The 19,420-nt window shown below is 50.4% G+C and overlaps 1 protein-coding gene across 6 annotated transcripts; it reads right to left on the reverse strand.

Moving 5' to 3' along the window:
* Nucleotides 1-43: 43 nt before the first annotated feature.
* On the reverse strand, nucleotides 44-19,095 carry TMPRSS6 (transmembrane serine protease 6). 6 transcript variants are annotated; one of them, XR_014319210.1, is made up of 20 exons: nucleotides 18,450-19,095; nucleotides 16,832-16,997; nucleotides 16,508-16,650; nucleotides 16,247-16,314; nucleotides 14,943-15,127; nucleotides 12,068-12,109; nucleotides 10,898-11,102; nucleotides 10,378-10,514; nucleotides 9,943-10,055; nucleotides 9,347-9,456; nucleotides 7,941-8,086; nucleotides 6,999-7,097; nucleotides 5,655-5,768; nucleotides 5,254-5,370; nucleotides 4,351-4,519; nucleotides 3,377-3,648; nucleotides 2,738-2,874; nucleotides 1,753-2,048; nucleotides 791-911; nucleotides 44-696 (listed from the first exon to the last, which is right to left on the reverse strand). XR_014319210.1 is itself a non-coding variant. In XM_082782035.1 (19 exons), exons 3-19 carry the CDS (start codon nucleotides 16,995-16,997, stop codon nucleotides 1,890-1,892), a joined length of 2,382 nt encoding a protein of 793 aa, XP_082638161.1. In that variant the 5' UTR covers nucleotides 18,450-18,847; nucleotides 18,939-19,095; the 3' UTR covers nucleotides 939-1,889. The 6 variants fall into 6 exon arrangements, 4 of the variants coding, with proteins under 4 accessions (XP_082638163.1, XP_082638161.1, XP_082638160.1 ...); XR_014319211.1 differs by having other exon boundaries at nucleotides 44-911; XM_082782035.1 differs by lacking the exons at nucleotides 44-696; nucleotides 791-911 and having other exon boundaries at nucleotides 939-2,048; nucleotides 18,450-18,847; nucleotides 18,939-19,095.
* Between the last annotated feature and the right edge of the window lie 325 nt (nucleotides 19,096-19,420).

Below are 19,420 nucleotides of genomic sequence, written 5' to 3' on the forward strand. Positions count from 1 at the left end.
GGCTGGAGCCCCCTCGCACGCCTGGCAGACTGTCTTTCCTTAATGTCACAGTGGCCCCTGCTGGGGACAGCAGTGATCAGCCACTGCAGAACTTTGCTCCCCTTCCCAAACAACACCTGGCTGGGGCTGGGGCCCAGATGTGGTGGCATCTGCAGCAGGACCGCTCCTTGCCCATTCCCTGCTGCGGGCAGCTGGTCTGGGCTTGTGCCCAGAGGGTGAATACGGAGCCACTGCCTTTTTCTGGGCCACCTGCACTGCTCGTGGGGTTGTCCCTGTGCTGGGTGTCACCTCGCTGGTGCCTTGCTCCCTGTCCCCCAAAGCAGCCCTGTGCCACAGGGGTGAGAGGAGACAGGCATAGTGTCCGGGTACCCGTGGGGAACGTGCTGGCACCTGATGTAGGGTCTTCTAGGATGAGGACATCCCTGCCTCAAGGAGCAGGGTGCTCGTTTCACCGCTGTCTCTGAGGACGCTGGGTTGTAGCTCCTAAATAAAACTCACACTTTCTTCCTCCTTGCCGCCTCTCATTTCAAGTGGTAGAAATTTGATGCTGGTAGAAAGGGGGGTAGGGAATGGAGAAGAGGAGCTTGGATTCGTCAACCGGAGCCACCAGAAGCTTCTTGTGCTGGGCCTGCCTTCTGGGCGTCGGAGATATCTCCTGCTGCATCTGTGCTGCATCCCCACTGTGTGCAGATGGGGCTGTAGAGTAGGTTTACTTATTGGTATCTGCACCCCTAAATCTCAACAATAAGTGAGGATGACTTATCTAGCTGGCAGGTTGACCCTCCTGTACCTGGGACACAGCTGAGAAGGAGAGCAGGGCTGTGGGAACTTTTACCAGTTGCCAGTGCCAGGATTGATGTTTGGTCAAAAAGATCCAAACCCCAGAAGAATTTGTAACAGAATAAGGCAAACTAGAGCAAAAAAAAAAATAAAAAAAAAAAATCAAAAATAATTGTATTTCTAATTCCAAGTGACCTTTTATATATATGCACATATGTATACATACTTATGCACACACACACATATATATGCATATCTTTGGTAAAAAAAAACAAAAACAAACAAACAAAAAAACCAAAACCCCTAGCAGTTACTATCTAAAGCACTGTGCCCTTACGCCTTCTCCTTCATCTCATGGCTTATTACTTCAGGAGATGGAAGCAGTTGAACAATCCCTCACATTACAGGCATTCAGAAGGGCTGAGGGAAGGGGTCAGGAGGCTGCTTTAATGTTTTTTACTGAGGGGCCGGGGTCTTCTGAGGGGTCCAGGAGCAGCAGCAGAACTTGGGTGCTGCTCCAGCAGCGCCTCGGGGCGTGATGCTGGGCTCGTGCCTGGGAGGCAGTGAGACGTGAAGAGTTGCCTGGCTGAGCTGAGCAGCACATGCCGGCTAAGAAAAGAAGCAATTAGGGAGATGGAAGAGGAGGAGTGATGGGAGGGGAAGGGGGGAAGGAGGATGAGCAGTAAGAAGGAAGAGGGAGGCTGATTGATTTCACAGTTACTGGAATCTCTAACTACATCAGTCACATTTTTGTTCCAGCATAAGACTGTGGCTGAGTCACATGGTTCATGGAAAGTTCAGCTCCCCTCATTCCTGCACTTAGAAACCATCAGCTTGGGACCCTCCCCCCAAGAATTTTGGATAGATGGCCCAAAACCACCTTGGGATGTTCCCTCGGGAAGCGCTGAAGGGGGAAGAGGGTCTGCCTGCTTTCCTCTACAGTTCCCACCGTCAAATTTTTTATTTTTTTACCCTGCTCAGAAGAGCATCCTGGGTCTGACAACATCCCACACAGAAACTCTTTTCTCTGCGAGGCAAGCGAGCAAGGTCAGGAACGAGTGCCGTTGTGCGCGTAGGTCTGATGGGGAGAGGGCAGAGATGCACTTTTCTCAGCTCATGGTTTGGTTCATCCAGCCCAGCACTTGGGTGATCCTGGTGTACACTCCGTAGGAATTTGGACGTGCGCACCCCATTCCCCAGCTGACCAAACCAGCCAGGAACCACCTGCCGCTGGGCTCCTCGCAGGCCAATGGACCTCCAGAATCACCCTAGAGAAAGGGAAGGAAAAATGGGGTGATGGTGATCCACCAGCGTACCCTGCTGGGTGTTTTCACTGGCTTCTGGAGTACACAGATTCATGTATCCCCTCAACTCATGTCTGGGACGTCTGCACTTAAACCTTAGGCAGATGTCAAAAACTGTCTCCTGTGCAAACATCTGACCCATTGCTGCATTCTTTCATCATGCCAATTCCTCTCCTTTAGCAACTCTCAGGAAGCTGGCAGCTCTATTGCCTCCTTCTGCTCCAGGAGGCATTTGCAGATACATGGAGAGCAAGGAAGCTGGTGGAATTTAAGTGGATATCCTGAGGGATGGGAGATAGAGGAATTGCTGGAGATTGATTGACTGTAATGAAGGAACAGAGTGGTTACTGTGCTTGACAGATGCTAATGAGAACGAGGGGGGAAGAGACTGATGTAGGCATGTGACTTGAGAGTGGGAGGTAAGGAGTGGAGAATGGGCTGGAATGAGAAGTTTATGTGTATTTGTACCCCGTCTGAGGCAAAGATGCCGTGAAGAATTTGCCCTGGGAGCTGTTTTTACATTTAGATCAGAGGAAGGATCGAGGAGTCAGGCATTTTATGGTCTTTTCACCCTTATTTCAGGCTACGGAGTGCATTCGGGAGGCCTGGGACACCCGTGGTAGCCCACCCTGCTCCCACAACCCCTCTGTCACCTGGCAGGCGTCTTTCTTGCCCTTGTGGTACCCAGCACAGAGCATCCTCGGAGAAATCATGTAGTGGTAGGCCTCGCTGCAGATGTCCTGCTGGATGATCTGCACGTCCACCTTCTGCAGGACATTGCTGATGTGCCCTGGGGGGTAGAGCACCAAAAGCAGCGCCGGTGAGCAATGGTGGAACTTCCCAGTGTTTACCCTGATCCCCCAGCCCATGCCCATCTCACTGCACGCTGAAAGCTGCCACCTGAATCCCTATTCTGCTGTCTGCTGGCATCACAGTCTGACTTTCATCAAAGTGCTTCACCTGCATGACAGGAGCAATGTTACCCTGCAGTCCCTTTCCCTTTCAGGACGTGTGGTAGGCACTTCAGCCTTTGGGAAGAGGAGGATTCTCCAGCTTCTGGAATGTCAGCATTTGGATTTGCATCTCGTCAAAATAGAGGTTAAGCTCATCTGGCAAACTATGCAAACCCTGGAGTGTCCAGGGTTTGGACACTATGCCCAAAAAACAAAGGAGGTGAAGGAGACATGATCCTTTGCAGTCAGCAAAACCCTATTCTACCTACCCCACACCAGAATCTCTATTTCCACCTTGGCCCTGCTCCAGTGGGACACCAGCAAAGATGTTGCACCTACCTCCTTCCTTAAGGGCTCCCCAGCCAGTGATCCAGCAGTGAAGGCCGGGCTCAAAGAGGTGGGAAGGGGCAGGCAAGCAGATGGGCTGGATGAAGGGCGAGGTGATGACGGGATGGTCCAGCTGGAGCAGGGCCACATCATAATCGTGGCTGTCCTCCTCGTAGTAGGGGTGGAGGAAGAGACGGATCACCTTGAAGGACACCTCTGTGTGGCTGCTGGTGTTCTGGAAATATTTGCCCAAGTAAACAGTCCAGATGGAGGGGGAAGCCAGTCTGTAGGATGCAGCAGAGAAGATAACTCATCACATGAACAGGGAAGGATGGGAAGAGCCTTGCTGCTTTTGTCATGCTCTTTTAAGGGGTGTCATGATGGACAATCATCTCCCTTTGAAGGTTTTTTTTTTGTTTGGTTACTAATTTCAAGAAGTTGGTTGGGATATTTCTTTGATGCCTTGACATGCCTTTACAGGGGGATCAGCTTTGGGCAGGCACTCATACACATAGGCAACTTGATCTTCTATCTTTATTTTCCTTAGAAAAGCTAAAAGGTATACGTAGTTTAGACATATAAGTGGAGCTGGACATGTGCAAATGACTACGACAGAGCAGAGAGCAAGGACTGAACTGGAGAAGCAGAGCTGCAAGGAGACTTGGGGAAGGGTACCTAGATCTGAGAAACTAAGAGAGCATGACAGCCTTTTACAGAATCAGGATTTAAAGCTGGAGACAGCCTAGTGAGGTGACACAGGAGAAAAGAACAGCCAGCGTAGACCCTTTCTCCAGAAGGGAAGGGGCAAAGGGCCTCCGCCTGGACCAGAGGAGGAGGAAGCAAGAAGAAGGATGTTTTTAGGCTGAGAGTCCTGACCACCTCATACATTACACATGTTGTTTTCCCTGTGACTGCCTCTCTGGCTGCAAAAAGCTCCCTGGTTTAGTTTCCTTACTCCTGTCCATCCCCCTCCGCTCTCCACTTACCTCTCATCCTGGAAGCAGTGCGCGGCTGAGACCACCCAGCGGTCCGCAATGAGCGTTCCCCCGCAGATGTGGCGCCCCCGAACCTGCAGGCTGGCCTGCCAGGGCCATTCCCCTTCCACTGAGTTAGCACCACCCACGATCCTGCTGAGAGGGGCTTGCAGCCCGCAGTCTGAGGAGGAGGAGGAGGAGACACAGCAGGTGCTTCAGTGCAGGAAGGGAACACGTTGTGCCTGCCCTTCCTTTCCTGCTTCACTGTCTGAAGAGTTTGACCTCTACTCCCTCAAACCCTTGCCCTCCCCAGATGCTGTACGTCTTTTCCAGGACAGGTCTAGGGAGCACCTCTCCAAGCACAAATTCCCCCACTGATGCCTGCACAGCCATGCCCTTCCTCCTGGGGATGCCTTCGGGGCAGTGCCCTGTCTGTGCTAGCTACCATCCGGTCAGGGGAAACCTCCTCAGCCTTTTGCTGCCTGTGGAAACTCCAGAAACATCAAGCAGGGCAATCAAAACACAAATTGTCTCCCTGCCAGTACCACGGGTGGTTTCCCTGCTAGTACCACGGGTGGTTTCCCTGGCTGGAGCTTTGTAGGATGGCATCGCTTCACGTAAGCCAGCACAGCGGTCCAAAGGGCAGCCTGTGAGTAGGACCTGGCCTGTGAGACGTGTCTGCCTGGCCTGATGCCTCTGCCTGAAGGAGACGGGGAGCATCTGGTCAGGGAGCAGGCAGCTCCTCCTCACAGCTCAGCCAGGAGAGCAGGACGGAGCAATGGCACTGGGGGGAGCAGGACAAGGTGGGCCGAGGGAGGGAGGATGCTTATATTGGGGTGGCAGGGGTGAGAACAACCTGGAGCTAGGTGGCACCCTGAACCTGCCTGGCTGAGGGGTGGGTGAGCATTTCCTCACCGCAGTGCTCCTCGTCGGACAGGTCCCTGCAGTCCGCCGTGGTGTCACACCGGGGGTTGGGTTTCTTCACGCAGGTCCCGTCGTCACAGCGGTGGGTGAAAGGACCACAGGGGACCCCTGTGAAGACGAAGGGAAGCTGGGGCTGAGGAAAGGCGCCAGGTTGTAGGTACGGCCTGAAGTCTTTTGAGAGAGGGAAGAAAGCAACGCAGAGCTTGGGGGAACTACATAAAACACGACAGAATTTCCTGAATAAGGCACAAAATGAACAAATGCTGTGGGCAGGCCCGGAAGGCCAGCTCCCAGCTGGTGCCCTTATCTCACCGGAGGGAGGCATGCTACCAGCAGCCGTGGTTTGAGAGCAGAGCAAGGCATTTGTCAGCTCCCCCCCAGACCCTCCCTACCTTCACTGCACTGCTCCTCATCGGTCCCGTTGGCACAGTCCCGCTGCTGGTTGCAGACCCGGCTGAACTCGATGCAGGTGCTGTCCTCTTGGCACTGGAACTTTGCAGGGCACACTGCAAGGCGGGGGAAGCAGCCAGCAATTAGATGCACAGGATGCCGTGACTGCCTTGCCTTGCCTTGAATTGCCAGCTTCACCTCAGATCTGCCTCAGCACTATGGACTTGCCTTGTGCTCCCTGGACTCCGTGCTGACCCTGCTTACCCTCACCAAACCCTATTCTGCTTACCCTGCTTACATCCTACAGGATTGCATCCTGGCTAGAGTTCCTCCTGCCTTGCTCTCACCCTCAGCTCTGTGGTCACCTTCCCCTACAGAGCAGCTTCTCTTGCTCTGATAGCTGAGTCCTGAACCCTGATGGATTCCTTGATGTCTACGATCGCTGGTAGCTGCCCAAGATAGAGATAGGCCTAAGGTTTGACTTCTGCTTATACATTTTCATAGCAGGAATTGTCCCCTTGCTCTGTGTTTGTGTATATCTCTGTACAGCACCAAACATGATGGACCAGGCATTTTCTTACTGCAATGACTATAATTGCTTCGGTAATTAGTGCGAGGCATCCAGATGATTAAAGCCACATGAAAGTCTGAGGCAATGTGAGCAGGACAGGCAGGGGAAATGGGCTGACTGAAACTTTCTGAAGTTCAGCAAAGGGAAGTGCTGAGCCCTGCACCTGAGAAGGAACAACCCCATGCACAAGAACAGGCTGGGGGCTGCCCAGCTGGGAGGCAGCTTTACAGAAAAAGGGCTGGAGGTGCTGGGGGATGGATGTTGAACAAGAGGAGCCAATGAATCAGATGTCTTGTCTGAGCCTGGATAGGTCTTCCGACGAGAATGGGGTTTTGTAGGAGCTCTGGGAGGCAGGGAGGGGGACACAGTGCTCTGACAGCAGAGGGGGCTGTAGGCCAGGGCTGAGGTTGGTTGGCAGGGCAGGGTGGTGGGAAAGCAACGTTTTGGACAGCATGGGCAGGGGATTCTTTCAGGCTGTCCGGAGCTCTTGGGGCAGGGGGTTCTTTCAGGCTGTCCGGAGCTCTTGGTGCAGGGATATTTGGGGGTTCTTGAGGGAAGACTGCACTGTGCACAAGAGGAAGAAGTGCTGCTCCTCTTCCAGAGCAGGCTGAAGCCACTTGGCAGAGAGAAGAGGCGTTTGTGATTCAGAGATTTAATCTCCCTGAGGGGGAGGCAGGGGCCACGTGGATCCTCCCCAATCTCTCCCTACCTTTGGAAGAGCAAGGAGCCGCGTCCTGCCGGGACCAGCGACCGGCAGGGAGAACAGATCACTCACCGCAATTTCTCTCATCCAGCCCATTGGGGCAATCTTTGATCCCATCACAGGCCGGGACGCACAAGCCATTCACCGAACACAGGAACTCGCCGGGACAGGCTGTGAAACCACCAGATCGTAGTTAGTCCCCGGTGACTGGAAACCTCCTTGCAGCACAGCACCGCAGCTTGAAAGTGGAGCATGGAGCTGCACACCTTCCTGACCGCACACGAGCCGCAGCAGTTCGCAGGAGGCACTCAGTAAAGTCCCCAAAGTTTGCCAGATCACCCACCTGCCTGGCACGCTCTGCCTCTGCCCTAGCTCTGTTTTGTGACTCCTGAGCGCTGCAGCGAAACAGAAGTAGGTTCTTGGGGATTAAAACGTGGTCAGGGCCGTGGAGGGGCTGTTGTAACGTGTTGCCAGGTGCACGTATTCAGGGACAAGTGTGGGTTACAGCACCCACACAGGAGGGAGCTGGAGAAACCTTGGGAAGGTTTCTCCGTATTTACATATGTGCATACGCGTATTTGTGTGTGGTTTTGTCTCTCACTTGCACAGGTTCCAAGGTGAGCAGGAAACAGCTCTCTCTGTGAGCTTTTGTGATTGAAACAAGAGTCACTTCAAGTCAGAAATAGTCTCCCATTGAAATCCCAAGGCCAGTCCGTGCTGAGGGGTGAGCCTGTAGGCAGTTTTCTGAAGCTGGGCCTTGGCACAAGGGTGCTCTAGGAGGCAGGAACACTTGTGCAGAAGCAGCTTTGGATGTAAATACCTCTTCTTTTGGGGATATGAGTGGTGTGTGTGGTATTGTGTCCAAACATGTGTCTGAAGGGCAGTTGGCACCTCAGGCTCATGGGATGTGCCTGGTGTTTCTCCTAACACAATCCTAGCACACAAGAGGCTGCAGGTAGGCATCTGGGACCCCCCCACACCCCACCAAGGAGCAGGGAGGAGGCCTGGACGTACGGTCAGATAGGTTGTACAGGCTGTAAGCTGCCTGCACGCCAGGGCCCGTTAAGGAGATCTGCGAGGTGAAGGTGATGGTGATATCGGCAGAGGACGTGACTGGGATCCTCTCGGCGTAGGCTTGCAGGGTCCGCAGGCCACACAACCTGAGGAGCAAACAGAGGTGGGATGTCCTGGGCGGCGAGGGAGAAGAAGACAGCAAAGTGGGGCAGGGGGATTCTGTGGGGCTGGAGAAGGTGGGAAAGAGACCACAAAGACTGGGTATGGAGGGGTGTTGAGGGGGTAGCCAGTACAGCAAAATGCCTTCAGTGTGGCATAAGATTACACAGGAGCAATGGGAAAAAGCTGTGATTTTAACCCATGTCCAGTCTACATGAATGCTGTGATGGGAATTGATACAGAGAGAGGGGAAACCAAATAACTGGGGACAACAGGGCATAATTAGGCTTTACGAATGAGATGGAAACAGTCTATACATATTTTCACCCATTTCTGCCCTCATTACTCCAGAGCGACCCTACTATCTTTGGACATTTCCCATTTTAGGGCAAATGCTGAATTCAGGCCATGCAAAACAACTCAGTTCTTATCTTTCATAAGAAATCATGTTGTAGAAACTGTGGCTCTGACAGTTCAAGAGAGGAAGGTAAGGAGAGAAAAGGTGAAAATCCTAAGCCAGGGGAAGATAATTTTCAGTAGCTTCTCGTTCAGATCTTTCAGAAGAAAATAAATTACCACTGCAGGAGCAGTGGATAGGAAGTTAATGAGATGTGCTGGGGGAGGTTTTGGAGAGAAGGGAGCAAGTTTGCAGTAACTCTGAGGAAAAAAAAGGGTCCATCTTAACTCAGAGCCTGCTTTGAGGAGATAAAAGTGTGGCAGCTGTGTCTCCTCTGCACCTAGACGGTGGTGGGCAGCAGCCCCAGCAATGTATGGAGGCTGATTTTGGGAAGTCCCGCAGGGGGAAGTGGCTCTAGTCAAAGCAGGAGGATCTGGAGCTTGGCGGAGGATCTGTACGGAGGTGGATGCGAGGCAACGGCACACGCAGATATTATTGCAGAGGTGGTGACAGGCAGATTTGCAAACACAAGAGACGTGGGAGGACACCAAGGTTACACACACAGGAGAAAATTAGGAAGCCTGATGCAAACAGCAAGACAGAGAAGGCAGGCTGGTATCTCGGAGCAAATTTATAAGAAATGTGCTCCCTAGGGAGCCTGTGAATGAGAGAGGCTAAGAAAGAAGTAGACAAGCAAGAGGTGCCAGCCCTGACAGTGACCACTAAGTAGGGCAGTGGGATTTCCTTCTTCAGACCTGGTGGCTAAACAGAGCTGGGGACATGCAGAGGTTTCATCCCAGTTCAGGAATGGGAATTGAGAGACAGAAACCAGGACCCCAGCAATACCCACCTTCTGTTCTGAATTATCCACTGGCCTTGGGTACAGGGCAGGTCCTGCTTCTGTCTGCTGAGCGCGTAGGCATCGAACCACAGGGTGACCCCATAGCCAAGGGAGGGGACCTGCAGGAGAGGGGGTTCAGAGCAGAGTGGAGATGGCATCCACAGAGTGGGTGAGTGCTGCAGCTCACCCCATGCAACAGAAATGAACAGGGTAGATGTGAAGGGGAGAGGTACTAATTCACATATTTCAGGCCAGAAGGAAGGACTATCTAAACTGGGCCCATGCTTTAAAACAGGGTGGCTCTGCCACTTGTCTCAAAACACGGTAATTTCAAGTAAACTGGTTCTGCCTTGAAGAACTCCTCTGGAGCCAAGACTTCAGATTCTGCCTCAGTTATGGCATCTCTGCTCTGGCATGTAGTGTTAGGCTGCTTTGGCTTTAGAAAGACCCATTAAATGGAGGCTAGGCAGGCTTCTACCCTCTCTTTGCTTCTCATGATGATCTGATTGAGAGTGCTGGCCGAGCGCTGTGCCCCACGTTAATGCGGGGAGTGCCACGTGGGCTTCAGGGAGGAGGTGGATGCTTCGGTGGGAGCTGGCTCTTACCGTCATGTGCCAGGTGCACTGCGTGTTGGGTGAGTAGTAACTGGGGTAGTGTGGGGTGCTGATCTTCCCCTGCAGCTCCAGGCCTTCCCGCAGGGTTATGTTCACTTCGCAGGCTGTAAATACAGACATTCAAAGCCATGATACCTTTCAGCTCAACCTCAGCCTGGGGATACCGTGTACTTATCCCGTTGTAGCAGGGGATAAAAGGGGCTCTAAGACCTAACACTAATGGTCACTGGGATGTTCCACCATCCCCCTTCAAGGGACCATTTCTACCTGGCAAGACTTTTAGCTTCCTCTTCTTGTCCACAGAAGGATGATGGTAATGCATTTTGCTGCTTTATCTTATACCGAATTGACTTCTAGCAGTGATGTGGTAGGAGATAACCTGTGTCCATCCTGTACTTATGGCTGCCCCCCTCCAGCCTTCCTCACCTTTGAGGGGCACCGCCTGTGCTGTGAGGATGAAGGGGTCATAGTAGCTGTACATGGCTTTCTTCCACACGATGGACATGACGGGGCCTGATGAAAGGACTTCCACCACAGGCTCCTGCCGGCTGCAGCCGTAGATCCTGAGGGGAAAGAGAGAACAAAGGAGTGGGAGTGAAGCAAGCCACAAACAAATGAAAGAGAGAAATGAAAAAAGAGAAAAAAAAAATAATAATAATAAAAAAAGCAGTGGAGGACTGCGTTATCCAAAGAACATTCCTGTTGTGAGACACCAACTGAACCAAATAAAGAGCCACCAGAGACACAGCTCGTGCTGCTGTAATCTATCAGACTGCAGGGCTGGCTGTGTGATATCCCACATCAGTGACTTCAGCTCATCAGTGAGAGGCAGGTTTTGCATCAAAGAGAATTTCCTCTGATGTAGTCTAACACCTTCCCCTGCTGTGGTGGTGTGCCATCCTGCCTGGGTTCCCCACTGTGATCGCCCTGCTCAGGAGCTACCTACGAGGTGATGAGGTGTTTCTCCAGGGGCCCAGCTGCATCATACATAGCCAGGCGGTCCCTGCAGTCCGGGAGAGTCCACTCCAAGTGTAGCTTGATCATGTAGCCCTTGAGGCCGTGGAGGTGCCAAAGACAACTGGAGGCCAGGTAGTCAGGGCCCTCCAGCGTTAGGATGTCGTCCTCCTGGACGTAGCTGTATCTGTAGCAACCTGAACGCAGGGGAAAGATAGGAGGATTTAAACCTCAGGGTGATGTAAAGTGAGGGAAAATGGGGCTTAGGGGTGGCTGTAAGGGAAATTAAGATATGGGATTGCCAGTTGGGATACCAGTGTAAGCCCTATTTCAGGGTTAGGCTGAATCATCCCAGTGATCTCAGTCTACTTTCACACGCATCTCAGTGATACCAGTCATGTCTTACTGGTGTCACTGAGATTCATGTGAAAGTACATGGTGCACGTGGAAGAAACCCCCTCCATATCTCTGTAATAACTGGTCTCTCTCTCTTGGTTAAGCCCATACTGTCTCAGGAGTTAAACATCAGCACAACACAGTTATATTCCATTGGCTTCATTTTCTTTTTAATTTCTTTCTCCTCTCACCACCATATTCTTCCCAGCCTTATATCCCCCTTGTATGGTTTCCAGCCTTCAGCAGCTGTCTAGCCCACGGTTTTTGAGTAAAAATCAACTTAAAGGTGACTTTCTAATAGCATATCTATTGCCACAGCACTTGCAGCACTGACCAAAATTATTAAAAACACCTTCAAACATCACTAGGATAATATACTTACAATGGCTTATACCACATCCAGTGCAGAGCAATGGAGGGAAACCCTCAGCCTCCCTCAATAGGTTTTCTGGGGCCCAGAATTGGCACTGTGGCATCACTACACCAAGACTTCACAAAGGTGGCTGCATTGCTCTTGGGAGCTGGTATTTCTGCATAGTTGTATGCTACCAGAGCTGCTCAGAGCACTCCACCATGTAGTAGCTTCACGCAGTTTGGATGTGGCCATGGGCATTTTTGCTAAGCAGTGGTGTTGTTGCTCCCTTGCTATGGCTTTCTTCTCCCCTTCCCAGGATTTGCAGCTCCAGGAAGCCAAACAAAACCTGTGCCCGGTGAAAATCCCTCCCACAAAGTAATAAACTCAAAAGGAAAAGAAAAGATGGCCTACCCAGAGTGGATTTCAGCACTACTATGTCTTTCACACTGGATTCTGTTAGAAAGGAAATATATAAAGGAAGATAAACAAAAAGTGGTGGTAACTGACTGCTAGCATGGCATGACGACGCCCTTCCTACGTAGGTGACCCCCTTAAAATCTTGGTGTGGGGCACTCTCCAGGCACTTATCTGTCTGGTCTCAGAGACCTGTTTCAGTCATGCTTTCCTCATCCCATCCCACAGGGAAACCTCTCTGGCCTCAGTTCCAAATCCAACAGCCCCAATTCATTCCTTCCAGACCAACACAGGCTTCTCTTCATCTTCTCCTTTGCCCATTACCCAATGCTCCTCAAGGGCACCTTCCCCTTCCCACCAGGGCTGGACATTGCCTCAGGACGCCATTCCCCTTCCCTGGCAGCCACACCACAGGGCACAGCCCTAACCCAGAGCCTTCACCCTGCTCTCTGAGTTCAAATAACCCTTCACTGAAAAGCATGGGAGCTTATCAAGGTGGGAAAGGAGGTCTCCTTTGATGACAATTGGATGATAGCTACTAGATATCATAAATAGCCTACAGAGTCCACCTTTGGGTAAGGCAGATGCAGAGAGAGCCACCAGCAAGGGCTACAAATCTGCACACACCAAAGCCCATGGGCAGTGCTTTTAGGAGCTGGGCCTTGCTCCAGCCTCCCAGCTAAACTGGGAGCAGCCAAAGATGATGTGCTACTGGGAATAATTGCCAAAACTAAAGGCACCGTGAGGTCAGCTGGGTGTGAGAGCTGCTGCTGGGGGCTTGCCTAGGGCAGGCCTTTGCTCTGTTGTGGCCCCGAAGCAGAGCGTGCAATTCTGCAGGGAGAGCTCTGCAGCTTTGTCATGGTAAAAACAGATGTTGTGGAAAGGAGGATCCTGCCAGAACAAAGCTGGAGAAGCTCCTCTGCTGTAGGGAAGGACATGGGGTATGCTGAACTGAGGTTACTTCTCTTTTGTGTGAAGGTAACAAAACTGAGTTCCTTCAATAAGAAGGAAGGAAATCCTAAAAGTCTTCAGGGGAAAATGGGAATCTAGTACCCTGGGGTGAGTGTACCTGTTAGTAAAAATAAAGCACCAGGGGGTGGAAAAATCTTCCTGAATTAGCCAGTGGTCTGCAGCTCCATGCATTACAGAAGACTGCAGAGAGATAATTCATATTTAGAGCTCAGCGGGTCAGCCAGTGAGTCTGTCAGAAGGCAATGAAGTGCTAATGACTTGCTATTAGCTGGCAATTTTTTTCACTCCACTATTACAGAGCAAATGAAGCCAGAGGTTAAGCCACTGGCGTGAGCTCATCCTGGCCCAGAAGTATAGATTTTTTTTTTTAAATTTTTAAATTTTTTTTTTATGCCACAGCTGCTAGACTGCTTCTGGTTGGAGAAGGAGGCAGGAAGGATGAGAGAAAGCAGAAGGAGCCAGAGAAACTACAACTGGTGTGTTAACTCCGAAATAGAAAGAAGCATGTTCTGCTCATGCAAATCTACCTGAAATGAATAAAACAGTGAAACAGATGCAAAGGGAATAAGAGGGAACTGGGAACAGCTAAAAGAATGGTAACATCATTTTTTACTTTTTTTTATGGATCACATTAGGAAGTGAATAAATAAATGGGAAATGCAAGATGGGCTGACTTTGAAGCATTTAACATGTAGTGTTATGACATTTTTCTTAAGAAAGTTGATTTAATTTGGCTGAACATAAGGTCTAGTACACTGGAAACAAATTATAAGCAGAAGTAAGTGACTAATGGTAAATGCAGGAGGAGAGCTCTTCATGGGGTGCTAATGCAGGTTCATACTGGATCTTAACACAAAGATCTGGATCATATCCACAAAATGATCTGTGAAATCATTTTAAGGAAATCAGATTTTGTTTGGAGACACCAAAAAAATTACCTCCAAATTGAAACAGTTGTGACATGCAAGGAAAGGTTAAAGAAAATATGGGTGGGATATGTTAAAATAAGATTCATCTTTGAAAAATGCAAGATAATGTCTGGGGAAAAAACTTGGAGATGTGGCATTTCATGGGAAGAAGAAACTTGGAAATGTGAGTCCTAGCAGGAGAGAGTAAAGGCAATGTAGTTTAAAACCCTTCCAACTCAGGATATTCTATGATTCTATGATTCTATGAAAACCTCTGTGGTTTGCGGCTCTGAAGGAGGGATCAGATCAGGCTGAGAAGCTAAGTTTCATTATAAGGACTAAATGCAAATTCCATTGGATTTTGATGCACTGAATGTAGACACATCCCCACGTCCTTTATCTAACACCGATTTTAGAGCAGTTCTATGGGGGCTTCTTTTTAAACAGGCTGTGATCTCTACTTTGGGAACTGATAAATAATGCTTAAAATCATATGTTAGGAAAACTGAAGTGGCAACAATGCTTTGTTTTGGAGTAAGGCTAGCAGTGACTTAAGTATGTTGACTTTGTTCTTCTCTGAATTGAGTAGACTGGAATAAGCTCCCAAAGGAAAGCAAGAAGCCTAACTGCTTGCTGATTTTGAGCTGAGCTGGTCAAAGCCATGACCTGTGTAAGTTATTAACACAAGCCAAGGCTGAGGGGAGAAGGAGAAGAAATAGGAAGTTGTTAACTAGTTGGTCATAGTCAGCTGTATCTCCGAGAATCTTTAATCCTTCAAAGGAATGATGCTATTTTTGAAACTTCTGTTCTCTGTGAGGAAGCAACACATGTAATTGCCTGTCTTGATCCTCATTTCTTCCCTGTCCTCTTCAGATTTCTCCCATCCCTTTCAGCAATGACTTCTAGCCACTTCTCATAACCTTTGTTTGGCACCCTGTAAACCTGGGGCCACGTCTGATGGCTCAGGCCACAGCTGAGCAGAGGGTACTTACCCAGCAGAACCAGCGAGTCTGGGTTGACCCTGTACTCTGCCTGGTAGGACAGGCTGCCCGAGATGTTGAAGCTGGCGGAGAGCTCTTGGCGGAGCATTGTGTTCACCCTCTCAGCCGTCATCTCCTTCTGCTTACTCTCAGGGATTTGGAGGGTAAACCAGAAGAAGAAGGTCAGAGCCCCCTCCCTAGCAGAGAAATAGCACATTAAATATCCTCTGTCTTCCTCTACAAGGAGTGTCAAACCCCACAGATTAATCATTGTTTAGCCACAAGTCAGGTACATCTGTGTGGACTCTCCAGTGATGATTATACGTGGTCAAATTAGTGTGATAATTAATCAAGACTGGCCTAATGAGTAGTCTCATTTCAGGTAGAAGTGACCTTTGGTTACTACTGACCAGAGGCTGAGATGAAACTCTCAAGACTTTTTTTGTATCACCTCCCAGTGGTGACAAGGGGTTGATTTATGACTCAGTACCTTACCACAAGCCATTAATGCTGGGCAGGCTCAAGTGGCGGGGGGCTGTGGCTGGGAAAGCTCTGTTCAACCAGCTGGCAGAGAAAAATGGCTGGGGGAGGGGGAAGAGGTGTTGAAGCAAAACTTTGCTCGGTAAAAAAATAGAGGAAGAATTGCAAGTGAAACTTTTCTTTCCCGGGTAGAAAATGGAGTTACAGCAAAAATGGAATTTTCCTTAGTGAAAGGTCAAATTTAGGGGTGTAGTTTTTCATGGAAAAAAAAAATAAACAAATGTATACATCAGTTTGGAAGTTATTCCTGATTTCTCAAACTACTGTGATGACCTGCAAAGCTGTAGTCCCATATCTGTCCCACTCCACTCTCATCCTGTTCCCAGGTGGACCACGCTTCTTGGCTGAAATACCTTATGCATGGTGCATTCTGGCCTCTGCCTTCTGGTGCCTAGAATCAGGCCATACAAATGACTTCCTTGAATTAGAGAAATTAATTTCCAGCTGCTTAGTTTCTACTGAGAATGCCAAGGCCAGATTTTTTTTTTTTTTTTTCAGTTCTTCCCAATCGTTTTTCTTTCCTTGCTTGAACTTTTGTCTCTGTGAAAAAAATCTCAGTTTGGGGGTTTTGTGTTGACCTCAGATGAATTTGAATGTGAAAATATCCACAGCTTTGTCATACCGGAGCCGTTCTGGAAGCGTATTGCCCAGCCTAGCCTAGAGCTCATGGTTGGGTGTGCAGCTGTTTGTTGTGACCAAATTTCAGTGAAACGAAAGTACCGTGGACTGGAAACTTTCACGTACAGACAAGCAGAAATGCTGTGGGTGCTACTCACCCGAAGGCATAAACTGTGCTCGAGTTGTAATATCGACCCAGCTCTGTGGCACGAATGAGATCCTTCAGCTGCAACGAGAGTGTTGTCTGGTAACTATCGTGCAACGTTACAGTGACAAAGAACCTACAGCCAGCCCTACCCTTCATCCCTCCTGCTGTACAGACCCACCACGTCTGTCATTTGGATGAGGGTACCTGACCCCTTGCTCTGCTACTCACTGAACTGCCTCAGGGCCAGCTCTGGTCGTGGAATTGCCCTCACCATATTCTGGAGTTTAGCTGACTCCAACCAGAAGGCTCTGGACTCCACTTCCCCAAGGTCTGGGAAGTATTGGCGATTGAGGACCTGGAGGCTGCCGGAGTAAAACTGCAGGACAGATGGTTCCAGGTGCCATGGTCTGTAGTCTGCCAACAGAAGACACTAATGGATTACCTTGCTGATACGTAGGAGAGAGGGATTTGCCCAGATTTGCCCAGATTTGATCTGTAAATGTTGCCCAAAGACACAAATACCCATTGGGCTGGACATTGCCTTTACTTTACCCCATCCACCTCCTACACAGGGAAAAATGTGTTGATTTTTTACCTAGGAAATACCATGTTGCTGCAGCAGTTCCAGCCAGCAAAACAAAGACTATTCCAAGAGGCACATAGCGGCGGCAGTCACGTGAGGTAGTTGAGTTAGTCTCTGATCCATCTTTTGAGAGGGAGTTGGCATCTTCCTCCTGTTCCTCGGCCTCCATCTGGGGCATCTAGTGACACAGCACACCACGGTCAGGCTGGGTTTCATGCAGCCTTTTACATCCATCTCTGGAGGCGTGCTGTCAGCTCTGTGATCCTCTCCCCAGATCTATAGCCCTAAGAGGTCTGTGGGCTAACCATCAAAGACTTTGCTCAGTAGAAATGCGAGTTAAAATCCTATTTCAGTAGAAAACAGGCTTCCAGGACGCTGTCCTATCTGTCTATGCCTCCAGGGCATCTCCAGATTTTCAAAGACAATCCCCAGGTTTCGTTCGCTTCTGCCCAAAACACAAGTGAGTACAATAAGAAAATTCTCCATAGATAATGCTGTTGTTTTCTCAGTTGGGGAATGTTTTTTAAAACTGGTATTTTATTGACCTGGAGATCAATGCAAAATAAAATCAGTGCCCTCAAATGCACACAGAAGTTGCATGCAGCAGCCCCGGCCTGGGAGCCTGCAGTTGTACTTTGCCTGCTGTGCCACTTTGCTATCGGCCCCTCAAAGCAAACAAACTCCTGCTGTTCCCACCAGATTGCCTGTCCCAGGACGAAGCCCACACTGACCCTGACTCAGCAGCTGTGCAAGTGCAGGGGGAGCTCGCAAACAACAACCAGCCCTCCACCCACCTCTGTTCCAGGGGATATCTTCTGTTTTCCCTCACCTTTCTTCTCCCTCAGGCTGCCTGTTTTGCTTTCTTCTGGCTGCGCCCCTCCTGCCAGCCCCAGATGCTGAAGATAAGGAAGAAGTGCCATCACCCAAAGAGCCATCTTATCTCACCCACTGTCCTCAAAAGCTTTGTGTGTGTGACTGGAGAGGGAACGGGATGTGAGCACATCCACGTGGGAGGGCATGGAGCTCCTGGGGAATGCCTGCGCCCTGCCTACATGCCTGCGGTGCCTGGGGGACGTGCTGCAGAGGTAGGAGGAGATGCTTGGCCTCACACCCCTTTTAGCCTGCGTGGGTGCCCTGGGACATTCACAGGACAGGGGTTGTTCAGCCTCCTTACTCTCCCACCTTTTACTGAGCCCCAAACCTTCCAGGCTGGCTTGCGGCACCGCAATGTGCTCACGGAACATAAGCACCAAGCGACTCGCTCCAGAAAATCAAACACAGCTCGGTGAACATCAACACTCCTACAAACGGCGTCACATCTGCTTCCTCTGGTGCACCCTTCCAGAGAGGCAGGAGCACCTCTCCACTACCATAGGATCCTTTCAGAAACAGCAGGCGTAAGCAAAGAACCGCAAACCGAGGGGCGGGGGGAAGGAGGGCAGGAAACAACAATAGAAGAACCTCTTTTTTTTTTTGAAGATTTAATTGTAGGCACTGGGGTTTCCCCCAGAGCTGCAGACCTACCTTTGAAACCTGCTGCCGCCTGTGAGGCCGGGCCCACACCCCCCACGCAAGCCCGCTTACACATGCATGGGGAGAGAGAGAGAGAGAGAGGAGGATATCTATTTACCCAAGCTCAAGGTCTCCTCAGCGATCAATAATTTGATGCCATGTCTCTTCAGCTTGGCCTTTGTCCCACACCGGTCTGCCGTGGTGGGTCAGCACACCCCGTACAATGGCTGGCTTTTTTTTTTTTATTTTCCTGAAATGGAGATTTTGAAGGCTTGCAGGGGGAGAAGATCTGCAAGGCGGAAGCCTGGAAAAAGTCAGGCTAGGAGCACCTCCAGCTGTAGTGAGAACAACCCAGGAGGCTGGCGCAGGCAGCTTATGTTGTCCTCCCCAGGGGACGAGGAGTTGCTGAGCGACTGTTGTATGTCTTAGCCACCCTCCTTGGTCCCATTGGGTGTCAGCAGGCAGAGATCCTCAGCACAGGGATGGAGCAGCCCCTGGCTGACAGGCATAGATGTCCTGAAGGAGGGAAGATGGAGCTAGACAGCGGGTCCAGATCCAGCAGCGGTGACGCAGATGAAAGCAAAGCACGGTGTCTGTCAGTCCTGACCTGCAACGCTCCCTCTGGTCTTCTTGGGCTCCTCACTGCTCACCCTCCTGGCATGGGGCTCCCCACACTCGGTTGTGCCACCTTCCTGCAGCGTCTGCTGTCTTCTGTCCCCGGGTCCTCCCCACCTGCCTTGCTGCACTGCCTTCTGCTCACTGCCCCTTGGTTTTCACAGAAAGCAGCCGTGCTCCAGCCAGGACAAAGTAAATAGAGCTATCCTGTCAATAAAGCAGGGGGAGAGGACACACGGACTACTTTTGACCTGGGGCTGAGCTCCAGCCAGTGGGGTTGGTCTGGGGACAAGCTCATTTGGGCTCATTTTGGCAGCTGGGCAGGGGGTAGCTGCTCCCAGCTCCGTCACCATTTCAGGTTTAATCTGGGACTCTAAGAAGACCAAAAGTTATTGCTGCAGTTACCTTGAGTAGGATTCTAGTAGAAAAATGTTAAATGTAGATGAAAAGCTTCAGCGTTTGACTGGGAACGTG

The sequence above is a fragment of the Aythya marila genome, assembly GCF_965140915.1.
Source record: "Aythya marila genome assembly, chromosome: 1".
Taxonomy (NCBI): domain Eukaryota; kingdom Metazoa; phylum Chordata; class Aves; order Anseriformes; family Anatidae; genus Aythya; species Aythya marila.